Here is a 20,082-nt window from a genome sequence, read left to right as displayed (position 1 = left end):
CTTGGGAGACAGGCAGGAGAATCACTTGAACCCAGGAGGCAGAGGTTGCAGTGAGCCAAGATTGCGCCACTGCACTCCAGCCTTGGTGACACAGTAAGACTCTGTCTCTAAATAAATAAATAAAATAAAATCAGTGGAATTGCACCTTACTCAGGGATTAGTTTTTTATAATCAATGCATGAGGTGAAGACTAATCAAATGACTCTTGAAGCTTTTCAAATTTTGTTTTACTGATAATCTGCAGCCTTAAGACTTACTTGTGTTATAGAAAATGAGTTTTGGCTGGGCGTGTTGGCTCACACCTGTAATTTCAGCACTTTGGGAAACTGAAGCAGGCACATCACATGAAGCCAGGAGTTCGAGACTAGCCTGGCCAACATGACAAAACTTTGTCAAAATTTTTTTTAAAACATTAGCTGGGCATGGTGATGCATGCCTGTAATCCCATCTACTTGGGTGGCTGAGGCATGAGAATCACTTGAACCTGCGAGACAGGTTGCACAGTGAGCCGAGATCATGCCGCCGCACTCCAGCCTGGGTGACAGTGATACGCGCCCCCAAAGTTTTTTGTATTTTTTTTCTTTTAAGAGATAGGGTCTTGCTACGTTGCTTAGGCTAAACTCGAACTCCTGGGATTACAGGCGTGAGCCACTGTGCCTGGCCTCAAAGTTAAAAAAAAAATGCAGTTTAGAAGCTGAGCTGCACTCTGCTGAAGTGCTTCTGTCACCTTGTTCCCGGAGGCCACAAATAATGAGCAAGTTGCAGATGGTCTCAAATGACATTTTCTGAATGAAACAGGACACGCTTATTATTATTGGAACCATTTTTCTCTGTTTTGAACAGTTGGGTAAGATAAATCTTGATGTGCTGCCTATGTGTCCACTGCCCTTCATCAAAGTTGAACTACTGAGAAATTGGAGTTGAAGGAACAGTGGCTGACGGCATGTGCTGGGATGCAAGTAAGACATTACGCTTTGGCCATAAGGAGTTTTGGTATTTTATGTATACCTCTCCCACAAGGATTAGAGATGACTTCGTGGTCTAGGAGGAACAGGTATGTAAAGTGACACTGTGGTGTGTGTGAGTAAAAGTGGGTAGATAGGGTCAAGCCATTGCATGAGCCTGTACAAGGTGCAAGCAGAGTTATTAACTAGAATTTGGCAAGGAAGCTGACCTGGAAGGATCCTAGGGAGTATGTTAGGGAGGCACATAGCATGGGATGTGATGACAGCTCACTTTAGACGTATGTGAGGGCACCAGCTGGTGTTTCAGTTTATTTAACAGACCAGTGGTGTGGGCTGTGCCTCGCCTACTCTGTAAGTGGTATGTTAAAAATGGCCTCAAAGGTGTTAATCGTTATTGGCTGGGCATAGTGGCCATGTCTGTAATCCTAGCACTCTGGGAGGCCGAGGTGGGAGGATCACTTGAGCCCAGGAGTTCCAGACCAGCCTGGCCAACATAGTGAGACCTTGTCCTTTTTTTGTTTTTTGAAACGGAGACTCACTCTGTCTCCCAGGCTGGAGTGCAGGCTCATTACAACCTCTACTTTGCAGGTTCAAGCGATTCTCTTGCCTCAGCCTCCTGAGTAACTAGAATTACAGATGTGAGCCACTGTGCCTGGCCAAGACCTCGTCTTAAAAAGTAAAGTTTAAAACATATTTGGACAGATGTGGTGGCTCACACCTGTAATCCCAGCACTTTAGGAGGCCGAGGCGGGCAGATCACTTGAGGTGAGGAGTTCGAGACCAACCTGGCCAACATGGCAAAACCTCGTCTCTACTAAAAATACCAAAGTTAGCCAGGCATTGTGGAGCATGCCTGTAATCCCAGCCACTTGGGAGGCTGAGGCAGGAGAATTGCTTGAAACCGGGAGGTGGAGATTGCAGTGAGCCAAGATCGTGCCATTGCACTCCAGCCTGGGTGACAGTGAGACTCCATCTCAAAAAAAAAAAGGCATTATTTCTCAACTCAGAAATCATGCCATTTTGTAGATGAATTTAAAAAGGTGTAAACAGGAAGTGATAGTATGGGACACGTTTAAAAATGAGGACAATTGGCTGGGCACAGTGGCTTACACCTGTAATCCCAGCACTTTGGGAGGCCAAGAGATCACTTGGGGTCAGTTCGAGGCCATCCTGGCCAACATGGTGAAACCCCATCTCCACTAAAAATACAAAAATTAGCCGGGTGTGGTGGCACATGCCTATAGTCCCAGCAATTCAGGAGGCTGAGGCAGGAGAATCACTTGAACCAAGGAGGCAGAGGTTGCAGTGAGCCGAGATCACGCCACTGCACTCCAGCCTGGATGACAGAGCAAGACTCTTGTCTCAAAAAAAAAAAAAAAAAAAAAGTAAAAAAGTTAGTGGGGCCTGAGCACAGTGGCTCACACTTGTAATCCCAGTACTTTGGGAGGCTGAGGCGGGTGGATCACCTTAGGTCAGGAGTTCAAGACCAGCCTGGGCAACATGGTGAAACCCCATCTCTGCTAAAAATACAAAAATTAGCCGGGCATGGTGGTTCATGCCTATAATTCCAGCTACTCGGGAGGCTGAGGCACGAGAATCGCTTGAACCCAGGAGGCAGAGGTTGCAGTGAGCCAAGATCATGCCATTACACTCCAGGCTGGGCAACAGAGTGAAACTCTCTCTGTCTTAAAAAAAAAAAAAAAAAAAAAAAAAAGGGAACACTAATAGAACTTGTGTTGCCAAGTGGGTCCTGGCTTTCCCAGCACCATCAGCTCACCCTGCCCATGTGGGTTCACGTGAAGAGACCCTGGCCATTTGTCCTGACTGAATCTCATAAAGCACACCTATACTCATCAGGATTGGGGCACAACTCTACAAAATAAACTGCCCTTGTTGTAAATATCATACCTTGCGATGTTTTTTATAGCTGTTTGTCAAAACCCTGAACTTAACTCTTCTAGCCCAGATAAATTGGAGATGAGGAAACAATAATTTCTCACAGTTCAAACATGAAGTTAGGCAAATTGGTATATGCATCCAGACTTCATTATTTATGAAATAATGATTTCAGTTTTTGATTCCTAGGATCGATTAATCATTTATTTATTTATTTATTTATTTCAAAAGAGTCTTGCTCTGTTGCCAGGCTGGAGTGCAGTGGTGCAGTCTCAGCTCACTGCAACCTCTGCCTCCCGGGTTCAGGCGATTCTCCTGCCTCAGCTTCCCATGTAGCTGGGACTACAGGTGTGTGCCACCACACCTAGCTAATTTTTGTATTTTTTTTAGTAGAGACGGGGTTTCACTATATTGTTGGCCAGGCTGGTCTAGAACTCCTGACCTCAGGTGATCTGCCCACCTTGGCTTCCTAAAGTGCTGAGATTACAGGCATGAGCCACCACGCTCGGCCATTCCTGGGATTATTTAATAAGTCATTTTTGCAGCTTTGCTATTATAGCAGGGCCTTTCTGTCAGAGATGGTATATATTCTGTCAATCCGGAGCTTCCATTTTTCATTAAAATGAGTTCCACTTCCTGAGAGTCCTGCAGTCTTCGAATGTCGTTATCCTTAATGTGGAAAAGAAATTATATCATACTTAATAAATTTGAATGTAATAGAAAGACTTAATATTGTTCAGCATCTTGGGTTCTGAACCCATATTTTTTTTTTCTTTTGAGACGGAGTCTTGCTCTTGTCACCCAGGCTGGAGTGCAATGATGCAATCTCAGCTCACTGCAACCTCTGCCTCCTGGGTTCAAGTGATTCTCCTGCCTCACTTGCTCACTGCAACCTCAGCCTCCTGAGTAGCTGAGATTCAGACACACGCCATCATGCCCAGCTAATTTTTGTATTTTTAGTAGGGAGGTTTCACCATGTTGGCCAGGCTGATCTTGAACTCCTGATTTCAGGTGATCTGCCCACCTCGGCCTCCCAAAATGCTGGGATTACAGGTGTGAGCCACTGCGCCCGGTCACTATAAGACAGTTTTGGTGTTTTGGTTTTTTTGTTTTTTGTTTTTTGTTTTTGAGACAGGGTCTTGCTCTGTCACCCAGCCTGGAGTGTAGTGGCACAGTCACAGCTCATTGCAGCTCCAACCTCCTGGGCTCAAGCAGTCCTTCCACTTCCACTGCAGCCTCCCAAGTCTACCACACCCAGCTAATTTTTGTATTCTTTTTGTAGAGACAGGGTTTCACCATGTTGCCCAGGCTGGTCTCAAATTCCTGAGCTCAAGCAATCCACCCACCTCAGCCTCCCAAAGTGATGGGATTACAAGCATGAGACACCACACCCAGCAGATTTTTATTGTTAAGGTATCTGGAAGGCATGATCATCCCTTGACATGTTTACAAGGAATATACACTATCAGCCAAGACGCCAGTAAGAATTGCCAAAGGCACAGCAGCTCACCACCTGTTATCCCAGTACTTAGGAGGGTGAGACCAGGGGTTTGAGAACAGACTGGGCAATATAGCAAGACCCATTTCTAAAAAGAAAAAAAAAAATTAACAGAGCGTGGTTGTGTGTCCCTGTAGTACCAGCTACTCTGGAGGCTAAGATGGGAGGATCACTTGAGCCGAGGATTTCGAGGCTGCAGTGAGCTATGATCATGCCATTGCGTTCCATTGTGGGTGGCAGAGTGAGACCCTGTCTCAAAAAAATAAAAAACAAAAAAATTGCCAAAGGAATTTTGAAAGCTTTAAAGAAAAATTTTCAAAGAAATAAGATTTCCTTTCCAAAATTAAAAATTAAGATCTGTATTTTGAATCTGGGAAATATATAAAAATGCAAAACAATTTTTGTTTGCTAATATTTCAAATGCTTAGCAAACCCACGCTTTGCTAAGCAAACAAGGACGGGTTTGTGTTTTCTTTCCTGAGGACTATGTCATTTTATGTTAACCAGTCAGTTTTGCAGAGATCGGTAGGGCCAAAAGCACTGAACTAAAGTCTTAAATTGGGGAGTCACTTGTCATTCAGAGGTTTGTTTTTTTTTGAGACAGAGTCTAGCTCTGTCACCAGGCTGGAGTGCAGTGGTGCTATCTCGGCTCACTCACCGCAACCTCCGCCTCCTGGGTTCAAGCAATTCTCCTGCCTCAGCCTCCTGAGTAGCTGTGATTACAGGCACCCACTGCCATGCCCAGCTAATTTTTGTACTTTTAGTAGAGACGGGGTTTCACCATGTTGGCCAGGATGGTCTCCATCTCCTGACCTTGTGATCCCCCCACCTCGGCTTCCCAAAGTGCTGGGATTGTACTGGCGTGAGCCACTGTGACCGGACCATTCAGAGGTTTTCAAAAGGTTTATGGATTAGATGTGCAAATCTTAAAAGCGCGGGATTGAAAATGACCTAGCTACCATGTTTGGTTATTCTGCAGCCAGGATTTCTGGTGTCATGAAATGCAAAAGTGTAAACGATTGGCTCCGAGAACATGATGTCACCCACTGTGATTCTGCATTTAGAAACTCTTAACCCTTACCTTTCTGAGCAGTGTGTTTGGTAGCTTTCTGATCTTCTCCACTTGTTCTGGGTTAATCCCCAGTTCACAGCAACTCACTTTTAGTAGGTTTTGGTAACTCAGTTCTTGCCTCTTCAGTTCAATTTCAATGAAGTCATTTTCTTTGGGGTTCTGAATTCTGACTTTAAGCACAAGCTCTAAATCACCCATAAATTCAAATACAATTTGTAAAGGAAACAAAATACCTGTTAGAGATTTTCATATCTATTATTATGGCATAAATAATCCTAAAAACTGAATGTTAAGTAGACATGGAGCTTTCACGGGCACATACACACTTTGCATTAGCTGAGGCTTCTTTTCTTGGAGTGTTGGGCAAGCTCCAGGATGTATGCCCCCATTATATCCACTGAAAACAGAAAGCTTACAGCTTTAAGCCAGCCAAGGATTTAAAATATGCAATGGATATTTAAACACATCACCCTTGGGCAATACATAGCAGGCGCCCATACCTTATCTGGTAAGCTTCAGGGAAATGTATAGCCCTGGGGGCCCTGGTGTCCTTAAAGAAGTTACTGTGCAGAGGAGCAAATAGCTCTTGAGATTCCTACCCACCACCCCCACTCCTCCAGAAATAGGATAATTCTAGCATCTTTTAGGACAGTGGCATTGTATTCCAACTTAACTGTCCTGAGAAGATACAGTATGAACTAAAAGTCCAAATGGAAACCAGAATGTCAGTTTGGCTTTGCTACATGGTCACGTAGGGGCTGAGTCTTCACCTAGACAGATGTCGTTGGGTTTCCTGTTATCACTTGGATCCACTGGCAAGTGTGGATCTGTGCCTTGTTGTTTATATTCACTGGCGAAAGAATCAGGAGAGAGCTGAGAAGGAGCAGTACCTCACCAGTTGGCTGTCCGCCAGACAAAGGACAAGGATGCCCCACTTCCATTTCCTGCCCTGCAGCTTATCCTCCCCTTCTCAAGGGAAAAGGCAAGTCAGGAAAAGGGCAGTAATGACTTTCAGTCTTGAAGAGTAATTTTCTTTAATCACCACCCAAATCATGAAAGGAGCTGAGACAGTATTTTTAAATGGTGCGTAATCTGGGGAAGAAATATTTATAATCTCTGTGCTTAGCTCAAGTTTTTACTTAAATATTTTTGGCACAGAGTGCTTTATGTCTTCAATTCTCTAGCAGAGATACACAGTGAGGAGGGTGCCTTTATAAGGAGAAATTTTCTCACCCAGAGGGAAGGGAAAGGAGTGAATATTTAAAGTGCTTTGCATATGCCAGGCCTTTTGCGTACTTCTTTCTTTCTTACAATATCCACTGAACATGTTGAAAGCCTGCTTTGCACCAGGCACTGGGCTAAGGCCTGGGGAAATAATATTCAAAAATCCCAAAGAGATCTCTGTCCTCCTGGAGTTTGCAGGTTAGTAGAAGAGACAGATGTTAATAAATGGGAAATCACAGTTGTGGGGGGCATGATGAATGTGCAATACACAATACTTTGAAAGCATGTTAGGGGTCAAGGGAGGCCTCCGTGAAGGTTGATTATTGGAGCTGACATCTGAAGGATGAATAGGCTTAACTAGATCCAGAGGGCAGAAGAGGTGAAGAGCTTTTCACAGGACCCTGTGGAGAGTTCAGGATGGCTGCAGGGCAGAGAGCATAGGGGGACTGAGTGTCAGACAGGCTGGCAGGGGCCAGTTAGTCCAATTACGTAGCTCCTTGTCACATGAGATAAGATACGCAATAAGGTAAAATATACCCTGGATTTTGGAGGCAATAAAAAATTTTCATACTTATATGTTGATATAATGATTTGTATATAGTGGGTGAAGTATATTATTAAAATTAGTTTCACCTGTTTTTACTTTTTAAAACGTGGCTACTAGCAATTTTAAATTACATATGTGACTTGCGTTACATTTCTATTGGGCAGCATTGGTCTAGACGAAAGGTTTTGGTCTTTGTCTTAAAACACCACCAGGCCATTCTAGTTTTTAGCAGAGAGCTGTCATAATCAGACTTGAATTCTGGAAAAGAGAAAATCCTCACTGTCCGCAAAAGAATCTTGTGGGGTATGGACATTATTATTTTCATTTTCAGACAGGAAAATTGAGGCTGAAAGGGGAAGTAATTTCTTCAGGTTGGTAAATGGCCAGACATGGATGTGACCAGGGCCAACTACATAATTTGCAGAGCCGGGTGCAAAAGGAAAATGAAGAGGAAACCAATTTCCCCTTCTCACAGCCGCTGCTGCAACCCAGGGCAAATGGGTGACGCCCAAGGTATTGCGACCTCCCCACTGGAACGCGCCAACTAGCTGGATGGGGGTGGGTGAGTGTGTCCAGGGCTGCCTGCCACTCCTCAACTTCTGATCCTTGTTTTGCCTGGGCAAAGGTGACAGCGGAATGAGGGACTCTGGCAGAGGGTTACAGCAGTGGTGGGGCTGGTCTGGGTGTGGAGACCATACGCATGAGCTGAGGCTCCAACTCCCAACCCTGGCACATGCTCCATTGTCCCATCTGACTCCACTCACAAAACACGTTCAAGGCTAAAATTATGATACATTTCAAGTCAACAACCACAGAATGTTGAACCCCAAGCCAGGGCCTTTCTGAATGCAAGGCCCTGGGCAACTGCACTGATTATAGCCTTATGAAGTCAGCCCTGTTTGTGCCACCCTGCCAAATGCCTCCAAGGAGATGAGACGCTCCTGCCCAACTCAGCCCCTTCCCAGAACAGGAATAATGTCCCCTCCCCTAGTGAGCGGGTATCTGCAGTCTTCTCTTTGCCTTTCAGTGCTGGACCCTGGAGGTGGCTCAGGGCTGTGGCCCCTTCTCAGGCAGCCCCTATAGCAGCTGGGCCGCAGCCCACCTGCCAGTACCTGACCTGATACCGATACCTGATACAGATACCAGTACCTGACCTGAAACGAGGCCTTCCTGCCTCACTGCTAACTCACCCAACACACAGCCCGAGAACTTTCCCTGCCCCCTCCATTAGGTTTGAAAGCATTTTATTCTGTGATCAGTGTCCAGCTCTGTGAATGGACAGGGTCTCATAGAGGTCACAAAGCATGCCCTTTGCACTCAGGCAGATTTGGGTGTGAATTCCTCTGCCACTTGGCAAATTTGATACCTTGGGCAAGTTATATACCCTCTCTGATCTGAAAATGGGGTTAACCATCCTACCTCACCAGATTGTAAGAAGCCGATGACAAAGTACACAGAAGGTACAACTTCCTAGCAGTGGTAAGCACCAGTAATTGCCGGCTGCTATTATTATTTATTGTAGCTATAGACACTTGCTTCCTTCTGAAAGGACATTTGGTCTAGTTGCTCTGCTTTTCACTACCCCACTGGCAGAGTGGGGGAGGACACGGGGCACTGCTGGAAACAGCCTCACCCCTGTCCCAGCCTTCCCCAGCCCCCTGCCCCATCCTCCTTGAGGACCATGTTGGGAACAGGACTCCCAGACTCACCTGCTGGCTTCTCCCCGATATCCTGTTCCGGTTCAGCCATGAGTCACCTCAGTAGTCCGTCAGATGTGCAGCCCCTCTCGCATTTATGCACAAGCTCCCAACCAAATAAAAAGCACTTTCTACAGCCTCAGCACACCTGTCTGCAAGGCAACAACAGTGTGTTCTTGCCAGCCCAGTGAGATAGCGCAGGGTCATTTTTATTTTATAGACAGGGAAAAGGAGGCTCCAGTGTGTGGCATGATTTGCACAGGGTGAGGCCATTGAAGGAAGGTACTGAAGTTCAAGGCTCCAGACTCCCTTCTTAGGCTGTCTCCACTGGAAGATGGTGCAAACCAGTAGTACCCACCCAAGGGAATGGTGCCCTTCAGAGGGGAGGCCTGAGAGGCACAGCAGGCACCCAGCCAGACCCGAGAAGGGGGCCAGCACCTCCTTGGAAAAGGTTGGTAGCTTCTTCATCAGGGGTAAGAAAAACCAAACACTTTGTTTCTTGGTTTGAATGGAATCTTCCTCCCCATTTCGCTGTCTTTTCTCCCAGCCCCTTCCTCAGCAGCTGTGCATGACAAGAAAGAAGCAGAAAGACCCTTCCTTACCTGGGAAAATGACCTTGTTGATGATCCTGGATCCCCTGATTCTAGACATCAAAATGGATGAGGCAGAGGCTGGAGCAGGAGGTTCAGTGAAGAATGGGTGGGGCCGGTCAAAGTCCCCAGTGAGGCTGCTGCCTCAAAGGCAGCCTGAAGACAGGAGGAGGTGCACAGATAGGAACCCAGATGTTCGGGTGACACTCACATTTCATTTAACCCTCCAATGACAAAAGACGGGCAAACAGACGGGGCATCAGGGTGGGCCTCAGCATCAAAAAACTAGAGGGAGCTAGCTGGGCGTGGTGGCTCACGCCAGTAATCCTAGCACTTTGGGAGGCTGAGGTGGGTGGATTGCTGGAACTCAGGAGTTCGAGACTAGCCTGGGCAACTCGGTGAAACGCCGTCTCTACTAAAATACAAAAAATTAGCTGGGCGTGGTGGCATGCGCCTATAATCCCAGCTACTCAGGAGGCTGAGACAGAAGAATCACTTGAACCTGGGAGGCAGATGTTGCAGTGAGCCGAGATCGCACTATTGCACTCCAGTCTTGGCGACAGAGCAAGACTCCATCTCAAAATAAATAAAAAAATAAATAAAATAAACACCAAAAAAAAAAAAACCCAAACAACAACAAAACAAAACAAAACAAAACAAAAAAAGCCGGAGGCAGCTATGGAGATCGTAGCCCACCGGCTCTCAAACGTGGTGTGCATTGAAGTCACCTGGGAAGCTTTAAAAACTGTGGATGCCCAGGTCCCACCCTATAAAGAGTCTGATTTAGTTGGTCTGGATGCAATCAGAGCCCCAGAACATTCAAAAGGTTCCCAGCTGATTTCAATGTGCAGCCAAGACTGTGAACCACTGATTTGGCCAAACTGCTTAAAGGAGCAAACAGGGAAACTGAGGCCTTAGGAAGTGAAATGTTTACCACTAGTCACGTGGCCAGTCAGGCACAGGCCTGGCACCGGACCTGGGTCACCTGGCTGCCAGGCTGACGCTGTCTTCCCAGAACGCTGGTGTGTCTTTCTGCAAGAACAGGGGAAGGGTGGGGTGGGGCAATGGAGAGGCGGAAGTAGCAGGGATCCCCTGGCCCGGACTCTGAGAAAATGCACTTTGGCCAGCCTGGCTGCCAGGGTGTGGTCAGCCATAAAAAAGGCATCCTGGGCCTCCTCCCCTGAGTGGGTGCGGCTACAGGTGCAGGGAAACTGTAGATGAAAAGGTCTGGCACTTGAGGGGAAGCCTCAGTTCATTCTCACTTTGCTCACCTGTTCAGTCCATTCATTCACTCACTCCCTGTTCACTGATTCACTCATTCACTCACATGTTCACTCAACAACACTCATTTTTTTCTTATTTAGGGGAACACACTTTCTTCTTTTAATTTATTTTATTTTTTGAGAAGGAGTTTCGCTCTTGTTGCTCGGGCTGGAGTGCAATGACGGGATCTCAGCTCACTGCAACCTCCATCTCCCAGGTTCAAGCAATTCTCCTGCCTCCGCCTCCCTATAAATAGCTGGGATTACAGGTGTGTGCCACCGTGCCCAGCTAATTTTTGGTTTTTTTTTTAGTAGAGATGGGGTTTTGCTATTTTGGCCAGGCTGGTCTTGAACTCCTGACCGCAGGTGATCCACCTGCCTCAGCCTCCTCAAGTGCTGGGATTACAGGTGTGAGCCACCGTGCCTGGCCTTTTAATGAATTTTAATGTTTAAAATTAAAGTATTACATGTTTTAGTTAAAAAAAAAATCTACTGGTACTAAAAATAAAGGTCGATTAGGAAGGAAGAAAGCAAAGTGTGTTGGGGGGACAATCAACTGCCACACAGGCCTTGTCATGTGACTTGTTCCATTCATTATGCTGGGCATTTAGTGGGCCCTTTTACCCATGTATTAGTTTTGCGTGTGTGTGAGCCTGTGAGAGGCAGCTTTTAATTCTGATATAATTTCAAACTTACAGAAAGTCGTGCCAGGAGTAGTGGCTCATGCCAAGGTGAGAGGATTGCTTGAGCCCAGGAGTTCGAGACCAGCCTGGCCAACATGGTGACACTCCATCTCTACAAAGAATAAAAAAAAAGAGGCCGGGCGTGGTGGCTCAAGCCTGTAATCCCAGCACTTTGGGAGGCCGAGACGGGCGGATCACGAGGTCAGGAGATCGAGACCATCCTGGCTGACACGGTGAAACCCCATCTCTACTAAAAAAATACAAAAAAAAACTAGCCGGGCGAGGTGGCGGGCGCCTGTAGTCCCAGCTACTCAGGAGGCTGAGGCAGGAGAATGGCGTGAACCCGGGAGGCAGAGCTTGCAGTGAGCCGAGATCTGGCCACTGCACTTCAGCCTGGGCGGCAGAGCGAGACTCCGTCTCAAAAAAAAAAAAAAAAAAAAAAGCTTTTCTTCTCATCCATTCATTCATTTATTATCATTGTGAACTCATGGATTCTTATTTTATTCAGTGGGTCATATAATCCATCACTATCATGATCTATTTTGATGCTTTAATCATCCCAGCGTTGTCCAGCATTCTGTCCTAACAGCTGTTTCCCATATCCTTTGACATATCCCCATTATTTTGTGAGCACTTTCTTTTTTTATTTTATTTTTTAGTCAGAGTCTTGCTCTGTTGCCCAGGCTGGAGTGCTGTGGTGCGATCTCAGCTCACCGCAACCTCCGTCCGCCTCCTAGGTTCAAGCAATTCTCCTGGCTCAGCCTCCCGAGTAGCTGGGACTACAGGCATGCACCACCAGGGCCGGGTAATATATTTTGGTGTTTTTAGTAGAGAGGGAGTTTCACCATGTTTGTCAGGCTGGTCTCAAAATCCTGACCTCAAATGATATGCCCTCCTTGGCCTCCTAACGTGTTGGGATTACAGGCGTGAGCCCCTGCACTCGGCCTGTGAGCGCTTTCTTATTTCCTGGCACATCAAGACGTTCTGGGTTCCATTGTACTTTCCCTGCCCCAGCCCTGCAATCAGGCCTTTCTTCAAGGAGCCAGGTTCTTTTCCATGAGGCACAGGTGTGATCATTCCCATGGAGATGTCAGTGTTTCTAGGCTGTTCCCGTGTGCAGAGCTAGGAGCACACATGCACACGTGCACATACGCACATAAACACATAAACGCATAAACGCGTGCATCTATTTCTGTATATAGATATATGTTTTAAAATCAATCTAATTTATTTAGTTTCCTCTTTTATGTGTGTGTGTGTATTTAAGAGAACAACTTCATATTTCCATTTCCATTCCAACACCGAAGGGTTCTCCCTTGCTGGCTTGCTTGCCTTCTTTTCTTCCTCCCCCTTTCTCTTTCTATTTTAAACAGCAGAAATTTATTCTCTCACAGTTGTAGAGGCCAGAAACCCAAGATCAAGATGTTGGCAGGGTTGATTCCTTCTGGAGGCTCTGAGAAAGAATCTGTTTCATGCCGCTCTCCTGTTCTGGTGGTTGCCAAAATCCTTGGTGTTACTGGCCTAGCTGTCTCCAGTTTCATATTGAAACTCTCTTCTCCCAAGGGTGAAATCTGGCTCCTAACGTCTTTGATACATTTACTCCTTTGCTCAGTCCAATACACAGAAAGTTTCAAAGAAGAATTGTTCATTTGAAATATATTTAGGTTCATTGTTTCTGTTTGTATATGAGGAATTTTCCCAGTTGATTTTATTTATTTATTTATTTATTTATTTATTTATTTATTTATTTATTTATTATTTAAAGCAGAATCTTATTCTGTTGCTCAGGCTAGAGTGCAGTGACGTGATCTCAGCTCACTATAACCTCCGCCTCCTGGGCTTAAGCAACTCTCGTGCTTCAGCCTCCTGAGTAGGCTGCACCACCATGCCCGGCTAATTTTTGTGTTTTTTGTACAGACAGGGTTTTGCCATGTTGACCAGGCTGGTCTCGAACTCCAGGTCTCAAGCAATCTGCCTGCCTCGGTCTCCCAAAGTGCTGGGATTACAGATATGAGCCACTGTGCCTGGTCAATTTATTATTTCTTGAACATATTAATCATTAAATGGTTCTGTAGGTAGAGTCAAAACATTGATATTTTAAAAAGTGTCGTTTTACTTTTTTATCCCTTCCATTTCATCCCCATCTATTTATCCCCTGTAGGAAACTAATCTCACTCGTTTCTGACTTATCCTTTTTATGTTTCTTTTTGCAAAATTAAATAGATATGTTTTTGGCCGGGCGTGGTGGCTCACGCCTGTAATCCCAGCACTTTGGGAGGCCGAGGCGTGTAGATCACGAGGTCAGGAGTTCGAGACCAGCCTGGGCAAGATGGTGAAACCCCAGCTCTACTAAAAATACAAAAATTAGCCAGGCGCAGTGGCGGGCACCTCCCAGCTGCTTGGGAGGCTAAGGCAGGAGAATCACTTGAACCCTGGAAGCGGAGGTTGTGGTGAGCTGAGGTCACGCCACTGCACTCTAGCCTGGGTGACAGAGCAAGGCTCTGTATCAAAACAAAAACAAAAACAAAAACAGTTTTTTTCTTATTCCTTTCTTACACAAAAGATGCTACATATAGTCTTTTCTACTTTGCCTTTTTTTCACAAAATAATATATCCTGGAAATCATTTCATATCAGTTCATAGAGACCTTTCTCACTTCTCTCATCCAATAGTGTGGCTATTCTGTAGTTTATTCAACAAATAGCCTATGTATAGGGATTTAGTATGTTTCTGATATTTTGCAATTACAAACAATGCTGCAATCAATACTCTTGTGTCTATGTATTTTGTATTGTGTATCTTCTGGGTAAGTCCCTAGAAGTGGGATTGGTGAGTCAAAAAGCACAAGGCTGGGTGTGGTGGCTCACACCTGTAATCCCAGCACTTTGGGAGGCCAAGGTGGGGGGGATCCCTTGAGGTCAGGAGTTCAAGACCAGTCTGGCCAACATGGTGAAACCCCATCTCTACTATAAATACAAAAATCAGCCCGGCATGGTGGCAGGCACCTGTAATCCCAGCTGCTCGGGAAGCTGAGGCAGGAGAATCGCCTGAACCTGGGAGGCAGAGGTTGCAGTGAGCCAAGATAGAGCCACTGCACTCCAGCCTTGGCAACAGAGCAAGACTCCATCTCAAAAAACAAAAAAACAAAAAAACAAAAAAACAAAAAACAGTAAGCACATAGGTAGTTTTGTTAGACATTAAAAATTTTTCCTTCATGAAGTTTAACCATTCTGCATTCCCACTAGGCATGTGTGAGAGTGCCTGTTTCCCCAGAGCCTCACCAACAGTGAGTTGTCAAGATTTGTATTTTTTGCCAATCAGATGGTAAGAGATAGTATGTAAAATGTGGATTTGATTATTATCCAGGTGTGGTGAGACCAACAGATCCGGGGATGACTGGTAATGAAAAGATAAGTTTGTTGCTCGCAGTTCCAAGAGGAGGGGGCACACCGGGGCATGCAGGGCTACATGGCAAACACCAGGGTTGGTCAGAAGGCAGAGGGAGTGAGGAGAAACTGGGCAAAAGCCTGTCTTTCCTAGGAAGGAGATGGGTGAGGCAGGATAAGCAGATTTAGGATTGGTTAGTTTGAATAATTTCAATGGGCTCTGGGGTACAGGGGCTGTCCTAGTTGTTTGGTACTTAGCCGCGCAGTGATGAGGGAAGGTGAATGGTGGTTTGGGGTGTAGCAGTCTTGTGACAGGCTACTAAGGGAGGAGGTTCGGGTTATATGCTCCAGATTGGGTAGTTTGTATATGAAAGGCATGCTCACAGGTGAGTCATTTACTATGTCCAGGAATTGACCAGCCCTGGGAGGGCCAGTGAGTGAGGCTCCAGATGTCAAAATATCGAAATAACAAGACATGCTTAATATCAATTATATCACAGTTTGGGTTTGTTTTTGTCTTGTCATTGAGGTTGGACAGCTTTTCATATGTTAAGGACCATTTTCATTTGATATATCTTCTTTTGTTGTTTGTGTCTTTTGCCCCTATTTCTGTGGGATTTTTCTTTCTTCAAATTTTGAGAGTTCTTCACATATACTGTACAATGCTAATGTTTTTCGGAATACATAGAGATAATATGTTACAAATATGTCCTCCCAGTTTGTCATTTATACTTTGACTTTGCTTATGGTGTTTTTTGGTAAGTTTTAAAAAATTTTATATAGTGAATTTATCAATTATTTCTTTTATTGGATCTGTGTTTTTTTTTTTTTTTTTTTTTTGAGACGGAGTCTTGCTCTGCCGCCCAGGCTGGAGTGCAGTGGCGGGATCTCAGCTCACTGCAAGCTCCGCCTCCCGGGTTTACGCCATTCTCCGGCCTCAGCCTCCCGAGTAGCTGGGACTACAGGCACCCGCCACCACGCCCGGCTAGTTTTTTTTGTATTTTTAGTAGAGACGGGGTTTCACTGTGTTAGCCAGGATGGTCTCGATCTCCTGACCTCGTGATCCGCCCGTCTCGGCCTCCCAAAGTGCTGGGATTACAGGCTTGAGCCACCGCGCCCGGCCTGGATCTGTGTTTTGATTTGCAGTTAGAAAGCATTTCTTTTACCTTGAGATTACAGAGGAATTCAACTATGTTGTTTTTCCTAGTACTTGTATAATTTTCACTTTATACATTTCAGTCTCTAATCCACTTGGAGTTTATTCTTGGAGTATACCATGAGATGTGGTTCTAATTTTATCCATTTTACAAATGGCTATCCAGTTGTCCCCGCATAATTTATTTAAAAGTCCATCTTTGCTCTGTTGATTTGAGATGTCACCTTTATTGTATGCTAAATTTCCAAATGTTCTTGGGAGTGTTCCTGGACTTTTTATTCTGTCTACTGGTCTCTGGCTAATTCATGTGCTAATATAACACTGTTTTTTAATTACAGAGGAGTTTTAGTCTTTTTATATCTTTTATATCGTTATATAGTTTTAGTATTTTTATATCTAGAAGAGTTAGATCCCGTCTTAGTTTTGATTTTTCTATATTTTTCTAACTATTCTTGCATGTTTACTTTTCCATGTGACTTTTTTTTTTTTTGAGATGGAGTCTCCCGCTGTCACCCAGGCTGTAGAACAGTCAGCTCACTGCAGCCTCCGCCTCCTGGGTTCACATGATTCTCCTGCCTCAGCCTTCCCAGTAGTTGGGATTACAGGCGCGTGCCACTGTACCCAGCTAGTTTTTGTATTTTTAGTAGAGACAGGGTATCGCCATGTTGGCCAGGCTGGTCTTCAACTCCTGACCTCAAGTGATCCCCCCTACCTCGGCCTCCCCAAGTGCTGGGATTACAGGTGTGAGCCACCATGCCCAGCCATACCAGCCTGATTTTTTTTTTTTTTTTTTTTGAGATGGAGTCTCGCTGTGTCACCCAGGCTGGAGTGCAGTGGCGCGATCTAAGCTCACTGCAAACTCTGCCTCCTGGGTTCACGCCATTCTCCTGGCTCCGCCTCCCGAGTAGCTGGGACTATAGGCACCCGCCACCACACCCAGCTAATTTTTTTGTATTTTTAGTAGAGACGGGGTTTCACCGTGTTAGCCACGATGGTCTCGATCTTCTGACCTCGTGATCCACCTGCCTCGGCCTCCCGAAGTGCTGGGATTACAGGCTTGAGCCACCGTGCCTGGCCATACCGGCCTGATTTTAACTCACCACCTAATACTGCTTCTCCCTTTTGTGGTTTTGAGAAAACAAGCCATTAGCATCTCCTTCTGACAGGAGACCACCAACCAGGGAGTACTTTGGCCATTCTGCAGAGAATGTGCTGGGAAGGTCTTCCTGTCCTCTGCGTTACCTTTTGACATCAGAGGGCTAAACACTCCATGCTCCAATCATACTAATGCTGCCATTTTTTGAACATGGGTCTCGTGGAGAAACAGGAAGCACAATTGCACACAGGCCTATTTCTCCATTCATAAATATTCATGACTCCTCCAATACCTTATTGAATATGTATATCTGGCCACCTTGTTCATCGTAAATCCCTGTGTTATTCTTCCCATCCTTGAGGTGGTGGCTTCTGGCTATGCTTCCCAGCCTGTCCCAATGGCCACCCTGCAGGCTGCAACCCTGTGTGAGAAAGAAGGCTCTCCTCTCCAAATGGATGAACCCCATCATTCTTCAGCTGACACAGTTGAGAAGGCAGCCTCACAGAGCCCCGCACACCTGTGCAGTGAAGACAACTGAGGGCTCTCAGGACCTCCAGAAGGCCTTGAGGCCCTGTGAAACCACTGGGTCCAAGGTTGCTGTGAAGGGTGAGACTGAAATCAACACACTCTCCTGTTTCTGTGATAAACAATACAGGGACTAGACAAAAACAGCTTTGGCTACTTGCTTCTAGGAGATAAGACTGTAAAGCAACTATTAGGTTGGTGCGAAAATAATTGTGGTTTTTGCCATTTAAAAGTAATGGCAGGCCAGGCAGGTGGCTCATGCCTGTGATCACAGCACTTTGGGAGGCCAAGGTGGGCAGATCACTTGAGGTCAGGAGTTCAAAAGCAGCCTGGCCAACATGGTGAAACCCTGTCTCTACTAAAAATACAAAAATCAGCAGGGCGTGGTGGTGCACACCTGTAGTCCCAGCTACTCGGGAGGCTGAGGCAGGAGAATTGCCTCAACTCAGGAGGTAGAGGTTGCAGTGAACTGAGATCATGCCACTGCACTCCAGCCTGGGTGACAGAGCGAGACTCTGTCTCTAAATAAATAAAAGTAATGGCAAAACCCACAATTAACTTTTGTACCAACCTGATAAATAGTACTTGGCTCCTAGCTGACCCTTGTATTTATTGAATCAACGAAGAAAATCTATAGAGTTAGGCATGGTGGCTCACGCCTGAAATCCTGAGAATTTGGGAGGCCTAGGGGGGTAGGATCACTTGAGCCTATGAATTTAAGACTAGCCTGGGCAATAGAGTGAGATCCTGTCTCTACAAAGAATTAAAAAAATAGCCGGGTGTGTTGGCATGTACCTATAGTCCCAGCTACTCAGGAGTCTGAGGCAGGAGGATTGCTTGAGCCTGGGAGGTTGAGGCTGCACTGTGCCATGATTATGCTACTGCACTCCAGCTTGGTGGGGGGTGGGGAGAGAGACAGAGAAAATAGAATCTGTACCAGATTCTAGGATTGGAGAGAGAGAGAGAGACAGAAAGAAAAAATAAAAATCTATACCAACTTCTAAGATTGGAGACTCAACAAATAATTCAATTTGGTTGTATAAAAAATATGGCAGCTCTGGGAGGGCGGGACTGTCATGGGGGTAGAAGTCCTATTCTTACTTCTGAGTGTGGAGCCATAGGCAATTTGTTTATCTTCTCTCTGAGCCTCAGTTTCTTCATCTGTACAATGGGAGATAATAATACCATCTATTCTACTTGTGAGGACGATTCAAAGATAGAACATACAAAAATACACACTGTGAATTTTTTGTTTAGACATAGTTTCGCTCTTGTCGCCCAGGCTGGAGTGCAACGGCACAATCTTGGCTCACTGCAACCTCTGCCTCCTGTGTTCAAGCGATTCTCCTGCTTCAGCCTTCCTAGTAGTTGGGATTACAGGCACGCACCACCATGCCTGGCTAATTTTGTATATTTAGTAGAGACAGGTTTTCATCACGTTGGCCAGGCTGTTCTCGAACTCCTGACCTCCGGTGATCCGCCCACCTCGGCCTCTCAAAGTGCTGGAATTACAGGCGTGAGCCATCGTGCCCGCTTATTCTATACATTTTAAACTCCTGTATCAGTTGCTGTCTATTGCCATTCCTTGGGAATCCTGGAGGCCTTAGAGAAGCCAATTCAGATAAAGATCTTGGGCAACCACTAGGGGTCAGGAGAGGACTGGATGTTTCTTCAGGGACAGCTCTCTTTACCAAAGACCCTTCACCCGCTAGCCCCACCTTCCCTGCGCCGTTTTGTTTTGTTTTCTTCTTGGGAGTGGGGCATTATTGTAGCCATACCATTCTTTTCTTTGGTCTTGGAATCAGCAAGAAGGCTGGATTGAGTAGGATGATGACTTCATCTTGAACACACATATGGGCTGTTGGCTGCCTTATAGTGCTTGGGCCACAAGAATAGGTGGAAGAGGAGAGCCCCAGGGCAGTTGCTGGGTTTTGACTTCATAAGATGGCAATTTGAACAAGGGATAGAAGGGAACCAGGGCAAATCAAAAAGGCTAACTTTGCTCGGCACAGTGGTTCATGCCTGTTAATCCCAGAGCTTTGGGAGGCTGAGGCCAGGAGTTCAAGACCATTTCGGGTGACATAGTGAGACTCTGTCTACAAAAAAAATTTTTTTTTAGTTAGCCAGGTGCACGTTGCTGGGCACGGTGGCTCATGCCTGTAATCCCAGCACTTTCGGAGGCCAAGGCTGGTGTATCACCTGAGGTCGGGAGTTCGAGACCAGCCTGACCAACATGGTGAAACCCCGTCTCTACCAAAAAATACAAAAATTAGCCGGGCGTGGTGGCACGCACCTGTAGTTCCAGCTACTTGGGAGGCTGAGGCAGGAGAATTGCTTGAACCCAGGAGATGGAGATTGCAGTGAGCCAAGATCATGCCACTGCACTCCAGTCTGGGAAGGCAAAACTCTGTCTCAAAAAAAAAAAATATATATATATATATATATATATATGTATGTATGTGTGTGTGTATATATGTGTATATGT

At 45.7% G+C, this 20,082-nt stretch overlaps 1 protein-coding gene across 2 annotated transcripts; it reads right to left on the bottom strand.

Annotated features, from left to right (window-relative positions):
- Positions 1–2,354: 2,354 nt before the first annotated feature.
- On the bottom strand, positions 2,355–9,588 carry ANKRD40CL (ANKRD40 C-terminal like). 2 transcript variants are annotated; one of them, XM_024789938.2, is made up of 4 exons: positions 9,502–9,588; positions 8,912–9,051; positions 5,441–5,616; positions 2,355–3,530 (listed from the first exon to the last, which is right to left on the bottom strand). In XM_024789938.2, exons 2-4 carry the CDS (start codon positions 8,949–8,951, stop codon positions 3,387–3,389), a joined length of 360 nt encoding a protein of 119 aa, XP_024645706.2. In that variant the 5' UTR covers positions 8,952–9,051; positions 9,502–9,588; the 3' UTR covers positions 2,355–3,386. The 2 variants fall into 2 exon arrangements, with proteins under 2 accessions (XP_024645706.2, XP_024645707.2); XM_024789939.2 differs by having other exon boundaries at positions 5,441–5,601.
- Between the last annotated feature and the right edge of the window lie 10,494 nt (positions 9,589–20,082).

The sequence above is a fragment of the Macaca nemestrina genome, chromosome 17 (assembly GCF_043159975.1).
Source record: "Macaca nemestrina isolate mMacNem1 chromosome 17, mMacNem.hap1, whole genome shotgun sequence".
NCBI lineage: Eukaryota > Metazoa > Chordata > Mammalia > Primates > Cercopithecidae > Macaca > Macaca nemestrina.
This window is presented reverse-complemented; position numbering and strand designations above follow the sequence as displayed.